General features: G+C 37.7%; 2 protein-coding genes across 5 annotated transcripts in view; both read right to left on the bottom strand.

The window, feature by feature from the left end:
- poln (polymerase (DNA directed) nu) overlaps positions 1-15,751 on the bottom strand; it is a 512,442-nt gene that overhangs the window by 479,440 nt on the left and 17,251 nt on the right. The gene's annotated exons all lie outside the window — the stretch shown is intronic.
- haus3 (HAUS augmin-like complex, subunit 3) overlaps positions 1-15,751 on the bottom strand; it is a 34,438-nt gene that overhangs the window by 4,741 nt on the left and 13,946 nt on the right. Inside the window, 1 exon segment of the mRNA XM_069942301.1 lies at positions 6,755-6,980. Within this exon segment, the coding sequence (XP_069798402.1) occupies positions 6,755-6,980 (226 nt within the window).

Genomic DNA, 15,751 nt, shown 5'->3' with positions numbered 1-15,751 from the left:
TTTGCCTTCCTCATTTGCCTTCCTCACCACCTGCTGCACCTGCATGCCAACTTTCAATGACTGATGCACAGCAACACCCAAGTTTTTCTGCATCTCCCCTTTTCCAAAATAGATACCATTTAGATAATAGTCCTCTTTCCCGTTCTTACCTATAAAGTGGATAACCTCGCCATGTCTGCCACGTCTTGGCCCACTCACCTAACTTGTCCAAATCACTCTGCACCCTCCTTACGTCCTCAACACAGCCAACCCCGCTACCCAACTTTGTGTCGTCTGCAAATTTTGAGATATTGCTATCAATTCCCACATCCAAGTCGTTGATATGTGGAAAGGCTCTCTGAATGTTTGAATAAACTATATCCACTGACTTTCATTTGTCTGTCTGTTTATTATTTCCAAGCCAAGAATTGGCTTGATGGTTAGAGGGTTGCAGTGCAGGGTTGGTATTCAGAGTGCAGGCCTGCATGACACGGTCGGACAGACCCAGTGCCGGATCCACTATGGTTTGCCATATATAGTAACAATTTGGATGACAATGTATGGTTAGTAAGTGGTAACTTAGACAGTGAAGAAGGATATTTTACAGGATCTACTGAACTGGGAAAGTGGGCCAAGGAACGGTAGACAGAAATTAGGGTTGAAGTGTGAGTTGTTGTACTTTGGCAGGTTAAGCCAGGGCAAGATGTTGCATTTAAGTAGGTCAAAACAGGGCAGGACCTACACAGTGAATTGTAAGGCCCTGGTGAGTGTTGTAGAAGTGTCATGAGTATAGGTGCATAGATTCATAAAAGGTGGTGACACAAGTAGACAAGGTGGTGAAGAAAGCGTTTGGCGTGTTTGTCTTCCTTGGTTGGGGCACAAAGCAGAGGAGCAAGGGTTACAACTGTACAAGACTATATTTGGAATATTGTGTGGCGTTCTGGTCACCTAGCTAAAGGAAAAGCATCATTAATATCTTCTGTATTTTTTCCAGCTTAATGAGAATGTTGTTGGAAATGCTCGAATCATAAGGAGAGGCTAAATAGGGCTGGGACTTTTCTCCCAACAGTGTAAGATGCTGCTGGGGGCCTTTTGGAGGTTATAAAATCATGAGGGATATGAATAAGGTAAACAGTCTTTTTTCCCCCAGGGTAAGGGAATCTAAAACTAGGATTCAAAGGGAGAAGGGAAAGACTCAAAAGGGACCCAAGGGGTGATAGATTATATGGAATGAGCTGCCACAGGAAATGTAACATTCAAACAGATATTAGGACAGGAAAAGTTGAGAGGATCAACAGGGATAAATTGGGTCCCTGCAGTAAAAAGAAATCTCGGTATTTATTTAGATTTCCGAGACATTTGATGCAGTGGCACACGAGAGATAAAACTGCATGGCACTGAGGGGAATATTAACCAAAGTGCAGATTTGGTAGCTAATAGGAAGAGAATCAGGAATAATCGGTCATTTTCATGTTGGTTAGCTGTAATTAGTGGGATCTATGCTAGAGCCCACTTTAATGAGGGCAGTGAGTCCATTTCAACTAAGTGTCCTGATGATACAAGGACACAGAGTATCCATGAGTCCATGAAGGAAATATAGACAGCTAAATTTTAAATTTAAACATACAGCATGGTAACAGGACCTTCAGGTCCATATGCCTGTGCCACCCAATTACACCCCATTCACCTACAACCCTGATACGCTTTGAAGGGTGGGAGGAAACCGAAGCACCCGGAGAAAACCCTGACATGGGGCAAACGTACAAACTCCTTACAGATAGCGTTGGATTGAAACCCAGGTCGCTGGTGCTAAAAAAGTGTTGCATTAACTGCAGCACAAAGCTTCCTTCATCAAAATCTTTTGCCTGTTTGAAGGTAGCTAATACACAAGGGAACATACTAATAGGAGGGGATTTCAATCTGAATTTGGATCCAAATATGGATAAAACGGGGAAAAAAATTAACAGGAAGAACAAAGTAACCAAATTTATAATTAAATCAATGCAAGAAATGAAACTTGTGGACATATGGAGGAAACAAAACCCAAAAGAAAAGGAATACTCATACTACTCGACTAGACATAAAACATACTCAAGGATAGACCTATTCCTGTTATCAGCCCACATTCAAGGGAGAGTTAGGAAAACGGAATATAAAGCTAGACTATTATCGGACCACTCACCCCTGTTATTGGCAATAGAGCTAGAGGACATCCCTCCAAGAATGTATAGATGGAGATTAAACCCCATGCTACTTAAAAGACAGGATTTTAGAGAATTTACTGAAAAACAATTAAAAATGTACTTTGAAGTAAATACGGAATCAGTGGAAGATAAGTTTATACTATGGGATGCAATGAAAGCATTCATTAGAGGACAAATAATAAGTTATGCAACCAAGATGAAGAAGGACTATAATCAGGAAACAGAGCAGTTGGAAAGGGAAATAATAAACATAGAAAAAAAATTAGCAAAAAAGGAAGATACAACCAAAAGAAGAGAATTGATGGATAAAAAAATAAAATATGAAACATTACAAACATATAAGGTGGAGAAGAATATAATGAAGACAAAACAGAAATATTATGAACTAGGTGAAAAAACACACAAAATCTTAGCATGGCAGCTTAAGACAGAGCAAACTAAGAAAATGGTATTGGCAACAAGGAAAAAAGACAAACAAATTACATATAATCCAAAAGAAATTAAGGAAAACTTCAGAGAATTCTATGAACAATTATACCGAACTGAAAACGAAGGGAAAGAAGGGAAAATAGATGAATTTTTGACTAAAATTGAACTACCAAAACTACAAATAGAGGAACAAAATAAATTAACAGAACCATTTGGAACAGTAGAAATACAAGAGATAATAAAAAATTTACCAAATAATAAGACACCAGGAGAGGATGGACTCCCAATAGAATTCTACAAAACATTTAAAGATCTAATAATACCGCCCCTCCTGGATGTAATCAACCAGATCGATGAGACACAAAACTTACCAGATTCATGTAAAACAGCAATAATTACAGTGATACTAAAACAAGGGAAAGATCCACTCTCACCAGCGTCATATAGACCAATATCTCTGCTAAACACAGATTATAAGATAATAGCTAAACTATTAGCAAACAGATTAGCAGAACAGGTACCGAAAATGGTAAATTTAGACCAAACTGGATTTATCAAAAAAAGACGCACAACAGACAATATTTGTAAATTTATTAACTTAATTCATGCAGTAGAAGGAAATAAAACACCGGCAGTAGCAGTTGCTTTAGACGCAGAGAAGGCCTTCGACAGAGTAGAATGGAATTACTTGTTCAAAGTATTGCAAAAATTCAGTTTACCGGAGAAGTATATTAATTGGATTAAAGCATTATATGAGGGACCGTTAGCAAAGGTGACAGTAAATGGACATGTATCAAAGCAATTTAACTTAAGCAGGTCAACGCGGCAGGGATGCCCACTATCACCATTATTGTTTGCGCTAGCTATAGAACCACTAGCAGAATCGATAAGAATAGATAATAATATAAAAGGAATAAAAATAAAAGACAGGGAATATAAAATCAGTCTATTTGCGGATGATGTGATAGTGTACTTAACAGAACCAGAACTATCAATAAAAGAACTATATAAGAAATTGAAGGAATATGGAGAAGTGTCGGGATACAAGATAAACGTAAATAAAAGTGAAGCAATGCCTATGAATAACGCGGATTTCTCAAAATTTAAGGAGGAATCCCCATTCAGATGGCAAACGCAGGCAATAAGATACCTAGGTGTGCAAATAAACAAAAATCTAGGCCAATTATATAAACTCAATTACAATCCACTAATGAAAAAATTACAGGACGATTTAGAGCATTGGAAAGAGCTACCACTAACACTGATAGGAAGGATAAACTGTATTAAAATGAACATTTTTCCAAGGATACTATACTTATTTCAGGCATTGCCAATACAACTGACAGAAAAATTCTTCAAAGAGTTAAAGAAAATAATAAGGAGATTTTTATGGAGAGGGGGGAAACCGAGGATAGCACTAGATAAATTAACAGAATGGTATAAACAAGGAGGCTTACAATTGCCAAACTTCAAAAATTATTATAGAGCCGCACAATTAAGGTACCTATCAGATTTTTATCAAACAAGGGAAAAACCAGACTGGACGAGACTAGAATTAGATAAAATAGGGGAAAAGATACCTGAACACACATTATATTAATGGGACGAAAAATTGGTACAACATAGAACTTCTCCAGAATTACACCATCTCCTCAATATATGGAAGAAGATTCATGTAGAAAGAAATAAAATAAATTATCAAATACCAAAACTAATATTGACGCAAAATAAGCTACTCCCTTTTACAATAGACAACCTTTCCTTTAGAAAATGGGAAAAAAAAGGGATTAAAAGAATAGAAAATTGTTTTTCAGGAAGTAGATTCTTATCCTTTGAACAAATGAGAGATAAGTACAATATAACTGGAGATACAGCACTGGCATATTACCAACTGAGATCCTACTTGAAAGATAAATTAGGAAGCAATTTGAGTTTACCAGAGGGAAGTAACCTTGAATATGTGATTACAGATACAATGTTAATCAAAAGATTTATAACAAATATGTATATCAAACTGCAAGAAAAGGAGAATGAGGAAACAAATGGTAAAACTAAACAAAAATGGGAACAAGATTTAAATATAAAGATAAAGAAGGAAACATGGGAGAAATTATGTTCTGGAACGATGAGAAATACAATAAATACGAGGCTGCGTATGATACAATATAATTGGTTACACAGACTATACATTACACCGCAAAAGTTAAATAAATGGGACCCAACAGTATCTGATAGATGTTTTCGATGTAAAAAAGAAAGGGAAACAACAATTCATGCAATCTGGACATGTGAGAGAGTAAAAAAATTTTGGGATGATCTCAATCAGATATTAAATAAAATAACAGAAAACAATATACCAAAGAATCCAGAGATCTTTCTCCTAAGTAACATAAAAAATAAAGAATTTGGAATTGACTTGGAAGATGCACAAAAAAGATTTGTCAAGATAGCCCTAGCCGTAGCAAAAAAATGTATTATGTCAACCTGGAAATTGGAAGATAATTTGAAAATACAACAATGGTATATAGAAATGAATAAATGTATTCCATTAGAAAAAATAACATATAGTTTAAGAAATAATATTGAAATATTCGAACAAGTATGGGAGCCTTACATTAAATACAATAGCGAAAACCTACCGGGAACAAACATTACCTAAGTTGATGGAAGGAGAAGAAAAGAAAAGAATGGACTCAGTAGAATTTCTGGTGTATTTTTGTTGAATGACAACATTGTCTGACTGAATTAATGCAACCTAGATTGTATACCTAAAATGGATGAGAGATGGATGAGAGGGGGGGGTGGGGGGGTGGCTTGGGAGGAGGGAGGGGGGGGGGGGGAGAAAAATTCACTGTAAATGTGTGGAAAAGAAAAAGTGTATATCATGGCTATTGTGATTTATGGTGTGAAAAATAAAAAATTTAAAAAAAAAAAAAAAATCTTTTGCCTGTTAATGAGCTTCAGTCATCCTCACCCATCCTGGAAAAATGCAACTCCAAACATACGAATGTAGACTACTCTTAAATATCCTTGAACTGAGCACTCAATTAATAATATATAATGTCACTTTACCTGCAACATCCCTAGCCCATCAATAGTATACACAAAAGGTGGGAAATTGTAGATCTTTCTACTTTAGTAAAAAATATTAAGAAAGCAGATTACTCAGGTGGCTAGAAACTATGAAATGATTGTGGACACAAGGATCTAGGTACCCTATACACAAAGTTAGCACGTATGTACAAGTAATTGGTCTTTATTCTAAATGGAATGCAGTTTAAAAGAACATTGCTGAGATCACTTCTGGAGAACTGTGTACTGTAAAGAAGGAATACACTTCAGAGGAAGTTCACTGGGTTAATACCTGAGAATAAAGGAGTAGATTCAGGGAGGAAAGCTTGAGTACGTTGGCCCTGTACTCATTGTAATTTAAAAGAATGAGAGAGGATTTTAATGAAAGTCTAGAATCTAGAACTTTACAAAGCAGATGATGAGAGCAGGATTTACCCTTGGGGAAAAAAATCGAGATGGAGTTTTCAAAATAAGGGACCACACATTAAAGTGAGATGAGGAATTTCTGTCATAAATCCTTGGAACGTTCAGACTGAAATTCATTTTGTCTGATTAAGTCTTCAATAGAAACCCTTTCAAAAATGACTGAAACAGGCAATAAAAGGTCAAATGCAAAGAAAGAAAAATAAATTTCAAAACAGCAAAACAAAATATTTACTTTTTTTTTATTTTAAATTTAGTCATACAGCACAGTAACAGGCTCTCCCAGCCCACAAGCCCATGCTAACCAAATACATCAATTAACTTACAATCCCCAATATGTTTTTGAAGGGTGTGATGAATCCCAGAGGAAACCCACACAGACACAGCACCAGATTCTAACCCTGGTCGCTGGCGTTACAACGTTGCACTAACCACTACGTTAACAGTGCCACCTACTGGGAAAATACAGTCAATTTTTCTAAAAGGAATGATTTTATCAGGAAGATACCAAATTCAGATGAATTCTGCCAAATTAAGCTACAAAAAAATTATTCCCATACGAAATAGACTCCAAGCCTGGATGTAAGTTGTAATTTCTGAATGAAAAAACAATAACAAAGCAACCCCCCTGATGACAAGGAACTCACCTCACAATGAAGTACAAGTTGTTTGGATCCAGTATATAGAACACTCTGAAGCTTCTCAACATCAGATTCTAGTGCTGATCGAAGGCAAGACTGCTTGTGTGTGGGTGCTCCCAACTGGTCCTTTAAATAAACAACTTCCTGCTGCAGTTTTTTGGCTTCCTCTTCCAGACCATCATATGTTTCAAACAGCTGCTGTTTGTTCTCTCCTGCAATAATCTCAAAGAGTCTGAAGTAAAGAAGAGAAGTGTTTTCAGTTGCTGTATTGAGACATTCTGAATATAAGAACCTAAACGTCTGCACCCATCCCCATCAACCAATCCCTTTCAAAAACATTCATGCAAGGAAATCATTATTTTACAAACTTTACATAACTGCACCCTTACCTTCTAATTATGTCCCCTATCGGAGACTCATCCACCAGTGGAATAGGTCATCTTCCATGTTTTGAGCCCTTAGATTGTGCTTTCATGTGATCGTCGCACATCTCAAAGAATTCACGATCCAAATTTAACCATCCTACAACCACCCTCAGCCACTCTAACATACACTGTTAGCCGCAATAAACTGTCAGCCTTGGTCATTGGTGGCCCCAGGGACTGTGAGTGTGGATTAAACATCCCTCAGTAAAGGAAATACTTTGTAGCTTTACAAGCCCATTCCTCCTGGGTCGTGAACCAGGCAGCGAAATTACAGCGTTCATGGAACATTCACTGAAGTCTCTACATCTCTACATTTCAACCAAAGTGCTTTAGACTTCACCTCCTTGTTAATTATCATTGCTAATTGCTTTAAAATTGCTCTGAGGAGTGCTAAAGCTGGAAAAAAAACAGCAAAAAGGAGGAAGAGACAGCTACTCTGCCTATGGTCTCCATTTCTAAACTTTAAACAAGCATAGAAGGGAGATAACTGAAACTGTAAAACAAAATCAATCTGAAGTAAAATTTACACTTGAAAATGTTTTGGAGTCATTATCAGATATTGATGTTCGTCTGGGGTCTGTGGAGCGAGACTTGGAAACCTTCAACGATCGTGTGGATAAATTAGAGGAAATTTACTCGGGACTGTCTGCTAGCAACTTAAATTAACTTCAAAAGTTAGCAACTTGGAGAGCAGAAGCAGAAGACAGAACATCTAAATTTTGAGCTGGGCTGAAAATACAGAATCTGACCAACTAACCAACTTCTTTTCAGAGATACTTTTGGAAATATTTGGAAAGGAGTTCTTTCATTCTAAGCCTGAGCTCAACAGAGCACATCACCCTTTGATTCCCAAGCCAGATCCGGGATGCAACACACGTTCAGTTATTCTTCGGTTTCATCGCTACCAAATAAAAGATATTATAATTCATGAAGCCCGACAGAAACGAACTCTTCAATATCGTGAACAACAGATCAGATTTGTAGACAATCTTTGTCCTGCAGTGATGAATCTACATTTAGAATTTAAAGAAGTAATGGCTGAACTGTACAAGAAAGGTTTCAAACCTGCTTTGTTATACCCAGCACATCTCCAAACAAGAAGTTTTTAAACTTGGTAGAAGCACGAAGATCCTTGGAAGATATGCCTTCAACATCAAGTCTTGCATGAACTGTTATTTGGTGTTTGAAACTTTTTGTTTTCTTTTCTTGATTAGGTGAAGTTCAGCTGCTCTCTCCCTTTTGTTAATCTGGTTTAAAGTTACAGTAGTCCTCTACTTCTGACCTACGCGAGATATGTCCTCCCGCACATACAACCAATTTTTTTTAATCTTTATTAAAACTACTGTACAAGTACATATTTTGTATTAAAAGTATGGTATACAGTGGTTCCCCATTCCCGAGGTCCCTGAGTTATGACCAATCCGAGTTACAACCAACCTGACGGTCCCAATTATGGGCGTAAGTTGGGGATTATTGTATCTAAGTTTGTTTCTCTTTCTATTAATTTTATTGCACTTTAATTACTTTTTCTTGGATGAGAGTATTAAGTTGAATACATTAATTTTATCTTAATAATGATTTGTATTTGCTACACGCACTTATTAATAGCGCATCAAATGTTCTACGTATTTATGCGCTCAGGTTATTAGATGATCATGGGAAATAAAGCTAATGGTTATAATAATATATACACATAGTCCAATTAATATATGGGAAACTTTAAAGTTGCCATGTGATTAGGCTATTTGTTCTACTGAACCTGCAAACTTAAATGGGGAGTAGATGGAAATATATACATTCATTGCTCTTTTAGTATTAATGGCACACTTTTTTGTTATTTCACATACTTATTGCTTAGAAACACAAGACATCAATGCACTAAGCATGCATTTTATTCTATGGCTGAGCGTGTAAAGGGTGAATGAATACATCATATATACACATGCATTACAGATCTGAGTGTGAATCTTTAATTTATTTGACTTTCACTTTGGTTGTAGCTTTAAATACAAGTTTATATTTTTTGGAAACATTAATAATAGCTTAAAGAATTTTGGGGTTAAAATGTCTTTTTTGGGGCTCATTCCTGTTCCAAACAGTAACCTTCCGATTTTAGTTGTTTGGGAAGGAGAGTGGGCATTTCGGTTTAAGGCATTGGGTTCACAAGGTTGTTATGGCTTTAAGTTCTATGTAAGCTCTGCTACTATACAGCTTCAAGGTGGTCACCTGGAGTTTTGTGATAATTCATACCTGGTTATCTTCATAACGTTAATTAAAAAAACATGAGTAATCCTATCCAAGTTATTTCTTGGAATGTGAAAGGTTTAAACAATCAAATTAAGCGAAGGAAATCTGAAATTGTTTTCTTACAAGAAACCATATTCATAGCTTGATAATTCTCGTCAAAATGGAGAGGGCAACTTTTTCATTTCCCCTTCAATGCTAAACCCAAGGTCTCTATTTTAATTAACCAAAACATTCCTTTCATGCATCATAATGTTATATCAGATAAAAATGGTCAATACATTATCATTACTCTTTTTTGAACACAATTCAAAAATCCAGAGCACATAGGAAATAGTATATCAAAGTATATTATCAAAAAACCCGAGAGGAAAAAGGAAAGAAAAGGTGAAATTATAAATTCTTTTCAAGAAATGTATAATTTTTTATTTTAAAAGTTTACAATTCTCTTTTCTTTTCTTCTCCTTCTATAGCAATTTTATCAATGCTTGCAATTTTGCAGTTGAGCAAAGCAGTTATCTATGATATTATCAAAATCTAAAGAAAAAAGAAATCCTAAACAAATAAAAAAAGAAAATCTTATAAATCAAAACCCCTACCACTAAGCAAAGTTAAAAAATGACATGCAGGAATCAAGTGACACCAACCTGGAACCAGACAGCACAGCATCAAAGCATCTAAACAACTCTAATTCTTTAGGTTATGATAATAGTCCATTAAATGGAAGTTAATATTTAAATCTTTAATAGCATATCTAATTTTTTCTATACTTAGAAAAAACAATGATCACTTAGCCATTGTATATGTATAGGTGGTCTACTGTCTTCCCATTTAAATCAGAATTGCATGTCTGGCTATCAAAGATAAAATTAGGCTTTGAGTTGGCGTCAGTAAAACATGATCTTCTTGAAATGATCCAAATAGAACAATTAAAGGGCAAGGTTCTAATTTGACCTTGAGAGTCATTGATAATGTTTGAAAGATGTCTTTTCAAAATTCTTATAGACTAGGTCAAGTCCAGAACATGTGAATCAATGAAGCATCAACAATTCTAAATTTTTCACAAAGAGGATTTATGTCTGAATTTAAATGAGACAGTTCAACTTTGGACATATGCATTCTATGGACCACTTTAAATTGCAACAAACAGTGGTATGCACAAAAGGAGGCCGTATTAATCAGATTACAGAGTCTCAAACCTCACCCTGTTGTTGTTTTAACATTGATACAAATTATTTGCTGTTGCTACTAGACTGTTTATAGAAAATGACCAGTTCCCTGAAAAAAAAGTTTATTTGACATAGGTGTGGTCCCGACCATTTTGGATAATTGGAGTTCTTCTGTAATAGATATTAAACCTTTATGAGAAAGCTGCAAATCAAAAAGTAAATCAAGAACGTTTACTTTGGGAATTCGCAGAAAGTCATGGATCTTTGATTGAACAAAATGTCTAACTTGTAAATATCTAAATAAAAATGAGTTTCTGGCAAGTTAAATTTTACCACCAATTGTTCAAAGGAAGCAAAATTGTTTCAAATAAAAAGATCTTTAAAACATTTAATACCTAATCTATGCCAATCCCTTAAAACAGTATCTAGTAAAAGGTTGAAAAAGATGGTTAGATAGAATAGGGCTGGCAAGAGAAAAACTGAAATTCAAAGAACTTTCTAAATTGTGCCCATATTCTCAAACTATTTCTAATTATTAGATTATCAGTCAATTTATATAAAGATTAAAAAGGACCCAAGAATTGCCAACATTGAAGTGCTTTTCATAAAATTCAGTTCCATTTCTTCCCATGAAGGGTAGTCAACTAATTCACTGAAATGTTACAAAAGAAGCAAATTATGTATATTGACCGCCCAATAATAAAATCTAAAATTGGGAAACACCAATCCATCATTCCTTTTAGCTTTTCAAAGATGAGTTTTAATTTAAGCAAGGGTGTTTTCCTTGCTATATGTAGGAAGATATAAGCAAATCAAAAAAGGATTTGGGGATGAAAATTGGTATGGATCGGAAGAGATACAAAAATTTAGGTAAAATAATAATTTTAATAGAATTGATATGTCCAATCATGAAAATAGATAAAGGTGACCATCTTGATAATAGTAATTTAACTTGATTAAATAAGACAGGAAATTTTTCCTTCAAAAGGTGTTTATAACTCCTAGTAATTGTAATAGCGAGATAGGTAAATTGATCCTTCACAATCTTAAAAGGGAAATTAGAATATCTTGATATAAAACCTTTTAAAGGCAATAGTTCACTTGTATGCAGATACCCAAAGAACTAACTAATATGAGAAAATAAAGCTAATATGCTTGGTAAAGAAACATCTGGATTGGATACAAAAAGCAAAAGATCCTCTGCATACAAGGAAACCTTATGTTCAATGCCATTCCTAAATATCCCTATGAAACCTCTACATTTACAAAGAACAATAACTAGAGGTTCTAATACCAAGACAAAAACCAAAGGACTACCTTAACGAGTACCCCATTGAAGATTAAAAGGTTTTAATTGCTGTGAATTATTAAGAATTGAGGCAGTAGGACATAAATATAATAATTTAATCCATTTAATAAAGCATGATCCAAAATTAAATTTTTCTAAAGTGGCAAATAAATAACTCCATTCCACCCGATCAAAAGCTTTCTCTTCATTTAAAGAAAGAGCACATTCAGGGGCAGGAGTAGAGGGTAAATATAAAATATTCAATAAACTGTGTATATTAAAATAAGAATAACAATTCTTAATAAAATTAGTTTGAAGAAATAATTAATGGTAAAATATTCTCCAATCTATGGGCCAATATTATGGACAAAATCTTCATAAGTAACAAAATAGGCCTATAAGAAACACATTCAGATGGGTCCTTTCCTTTTTTTTTTGCAAAAGATACAAGCTTCATTAAAAGATGATGGAAGAATGAATCCCATTGAACACAGAACTTAAATGAGGCACTAGCCATTGGAAAAGGATTTATAAAATCTAACAGCATATCCATCTGGTTCCGGAGATTTACCAGATTGTAAAGAGGAAATTGCAAAAAAAGTATTTACTCTTGAGAAATAGGTGCCTCCAGACTCATACACTTATTCTGAGTAAGTGTCGGCAGATTAAAGTGGTCCAGATAACCAACACTGAAGTACTATTTTTATTGGATTTAGATGTGTATCATCTGGATTAGAATTCACTTATTTTGAAATGGTCACTAGTCTCCGCACCATCTTTCATCTGAATCTTATTCCTTTCAATTAGCTAGCCAAAAGCTTACCAGACTTCTCACAATGGATGTAGAACTCTTACTTCTCAAAATTATACCTCTTCTAGACCTCCCTTCTTCTCCTAACCAAATTTCCAATATTCCTCGAAAACCAAGCCTCCCTATGACTTCCAGCCTTTCCTTCGATCCTCACTGCGACATATCTACTCTGTACCCACAAAATTTCTTTTTTGAATATTCTCCAGTTTTCATTTACATCCTTTCCTGAAAAAATCATGTCCCACTCAGTACTCCCCAAATCCTTTCTTATTCCTTCAAAATCTGCTTTTCTCCAATCCCGATCCTCAACTTTAGGCCCTTCTTTGCTCTTCCCTAAAACTACCCTAAAACTAATAGAGTTGTGATCACTAGACCCAATCAGCCACCTAGAGCTATATTGATTAAATGTCTGCAAAATAGAAAGAACATCATAAGATTGGCAGTCCAGAAAGCAAGGCAGAACATGGGACCTATGGTTATTGATGGAAATAAAATTTTCTTTTATCCAGATTTAAGTAAAGCAGTGGTGGATAGAAGAAAACAATTTAATCCAGCGAAGGCGATTCTTTGGAAGAAAGGCTCTAAATTTACTTTTAGATGTCCAGCTACTTTGAAAGTGTTATTGGTGAAAGTCAACCCAAGTTCTTTATGGATGAAGCAGAAGCTCAAAGATTTGCAAAGCCACTTCCTACTATTAAGGAAGAGCAACAAGAATTATTGAGTTTAAGACCTCAACGAGAAGTTCAAAGAGAGATGCTGCGGATCCAAATTCCAACGAAGAAAGCTGTGCAGAAGCAGATTGTAAGCTGTCAAAAAGAGTCTCAGTTGATGCCAGAAACCCAGATGGAAACATCTTTAATTAATGATGATCAAGTTAATGTGGACCTTGAAGCAGTGGGTGATTTATTATTTCCCAATGTGTAATTAATTAATTTTTCCCGGGAGTCGGGGGACTAATGTTCTTCCTTGTTTGCCCGCACTATTATGTGCCATATTGTGGAAGGAGCCATGACCCATAGGGTGGAGGGAAATTGTGCTGTTGTAGCGTCTGCTATGGCAGTGCTACGGAATCAGGAGACATATACACAGTGCGAGGTGAACCAATAACTGACTTTATTGTTTGAATTTCTCACACTGAGCACGGGGAAACACCAACTTCCAGAAGTGATATCAGCACGTTGCAGCATCACCCCCTGACCGGTGGTACGCCACCCGGAACTGGTGATGTCCCCTGGGCAACACGAGTCGTTAACCGCGGGGTTCTCCTCAGGAGTGAAGAGGTACCCGCACCATTTTGAGTCGGCCGACTGGGGCGCTGATTCGGCCCATCTAACCGCACGATTGCTTGGCCCACTACACTACACCCCTCCCAAGAATTGCTGCCGCCCTCCTGTGCCCACCAATGTCCAGTGTAAAAATGACACAGTCCGGCTGCAACACCTTGAGTGGCCCTTCATAGGGAACTAGGCTGTGGGCCGGGGGGGTTGAATTGAATGTCCCCAGGGATGTTAAGTGGGAAGTCATACACCACCTCAGCTGACAAGGCTGGTAGGTCTTCCTTTGGTGCTGTGCCAATGCCTAAGAGCACCCATGGGAGTTTGCCATCCAATTCAGGCCTTGTAGTCGAGCTTTTTGGTCTGCCCTCAGGTGGCAGTGGAAACGCTCGACCAGGCTGTTTGCCTGAGGATGGTAGGCCATGGCGTGGTGCAACTGGTTGCTGCAGAACTTGGTTAGATCAGCCCATAGCGAGAAGTGAACTGGGCCCCTCGGACCAAAGTGATATGGGTCAGGACTCCGAAATGTGCAAACCAAGTGGACAAGAAGGCTCCAGCAAAAGTCTCTATGTTGCACGTGGGTAGGGGTATGGCTTTCGGCCAATGGGTAAAGTGGTTGATTATTGTGAACAGATACCGTATACCTTGGCTTACGGGGAGCGGGCTGACAACGTCCATTTGCACAAATCGGCACTGTGCTGGCTCGAAGTCTGGAGTGCAGCCTTTGCCACGTTGGCATCGCAAACAGCTTTTAGCCCACAAGGTCACATCGCAGCAGAGGCCGTGCCACGTTAACTAGTCGGACAACAGGCGGACCATGGACCTTATGGAGGGGTGGGACAGGTCGTGGATTTGGTTGAACACCCGTCGTCATCAGGTCGCAGGTAGATGGGTCTGGGGAAACCTGTGGATACATCACACAATAACAATGGGCCCCCCAGTGAGGGGCAGAAATCGCTAACCTTCAGGCTGGTGATGGCAGTCCGGTAGGCCTGGATGCCTGCATCCTTCATTTGGTCCTTGGCCAGCTGAGCAACAATGAGGTGGTGGCGATTGTGGGTCTGGATAAAGCGTCGGCCACCACATTGGACTTGCCTACAACTTGGCAGATGTCCGTTGTGTACTCCGAAATGTAGGAGAGGGGGCGCTGTTGTCTTGCTGACCACGGGTCTGAGACCTTGCTGAGTGCATAGGTGAGTGGTTTGTGGTCTGTGTAGGCGGTGAAAACCCTTCCTTCTAACATGTACCAAAGGTGTCATATTGCCAGGTACAGTACCAACAGCTCATGGTCGAAAGTGCTGTACTTGAGTTCTGGTTTCCTGAAGGCTGAAGGCTAGTGGCCGCCATTGCTCGTCGACCCATTGCTCCAACACCGCACCCACTGATTTGACAGACGCGTCTATTGTAAGGGGCTGGGGTGGGGGAGGTAGAATCTGGGTGGGCTTTCCAGAGTCCACTGGAGCATCTTATCGCTGAGCTTGAAAAGGTCGAACAGGGGCTGCATGAGGGTGGCCACTCCTGGGAGGAAGCAATAATAAAAGTTCACCATCCCAAGAAATTCTTGCAGGCTTTTGATCGGCTTGGGGAAGTTTTGGATGGCTTCTACCTTGTCCAGCACAGCGGTTTGGCTCCCTCTCGGATGATACAGTATCCCAGGAAATCTATTGTCTCGAGGCCAAACTGGCACTTCGCTGGGTTCAAAAAGGCGAGTCAGGTGCATCCTGTGTGTGTGTGTGTTGGCAATCAGGATGGCCTCGGGGCTGGCGATGAGGATGTCATCGAGGTAGACAAA

This window comes from Narcine bancroftii, chromosome 1, assembly GCF_036971445.1.
Source record: "Narcine bancroftii isolate sNarBan1 chromosome 1, sNarBan1.hap1, whole genome shotgun sequence".
Classification (NCBI taxonomy): Eukaryota; Metazoa; Chordata; class Chondrichthyes; order Torpediniformes; family Narcinidae; genus Narcine; species Narcine bancroftii.
This window is presented reverse-complemented; position numbering and strand designations above follow the sequence as displayed.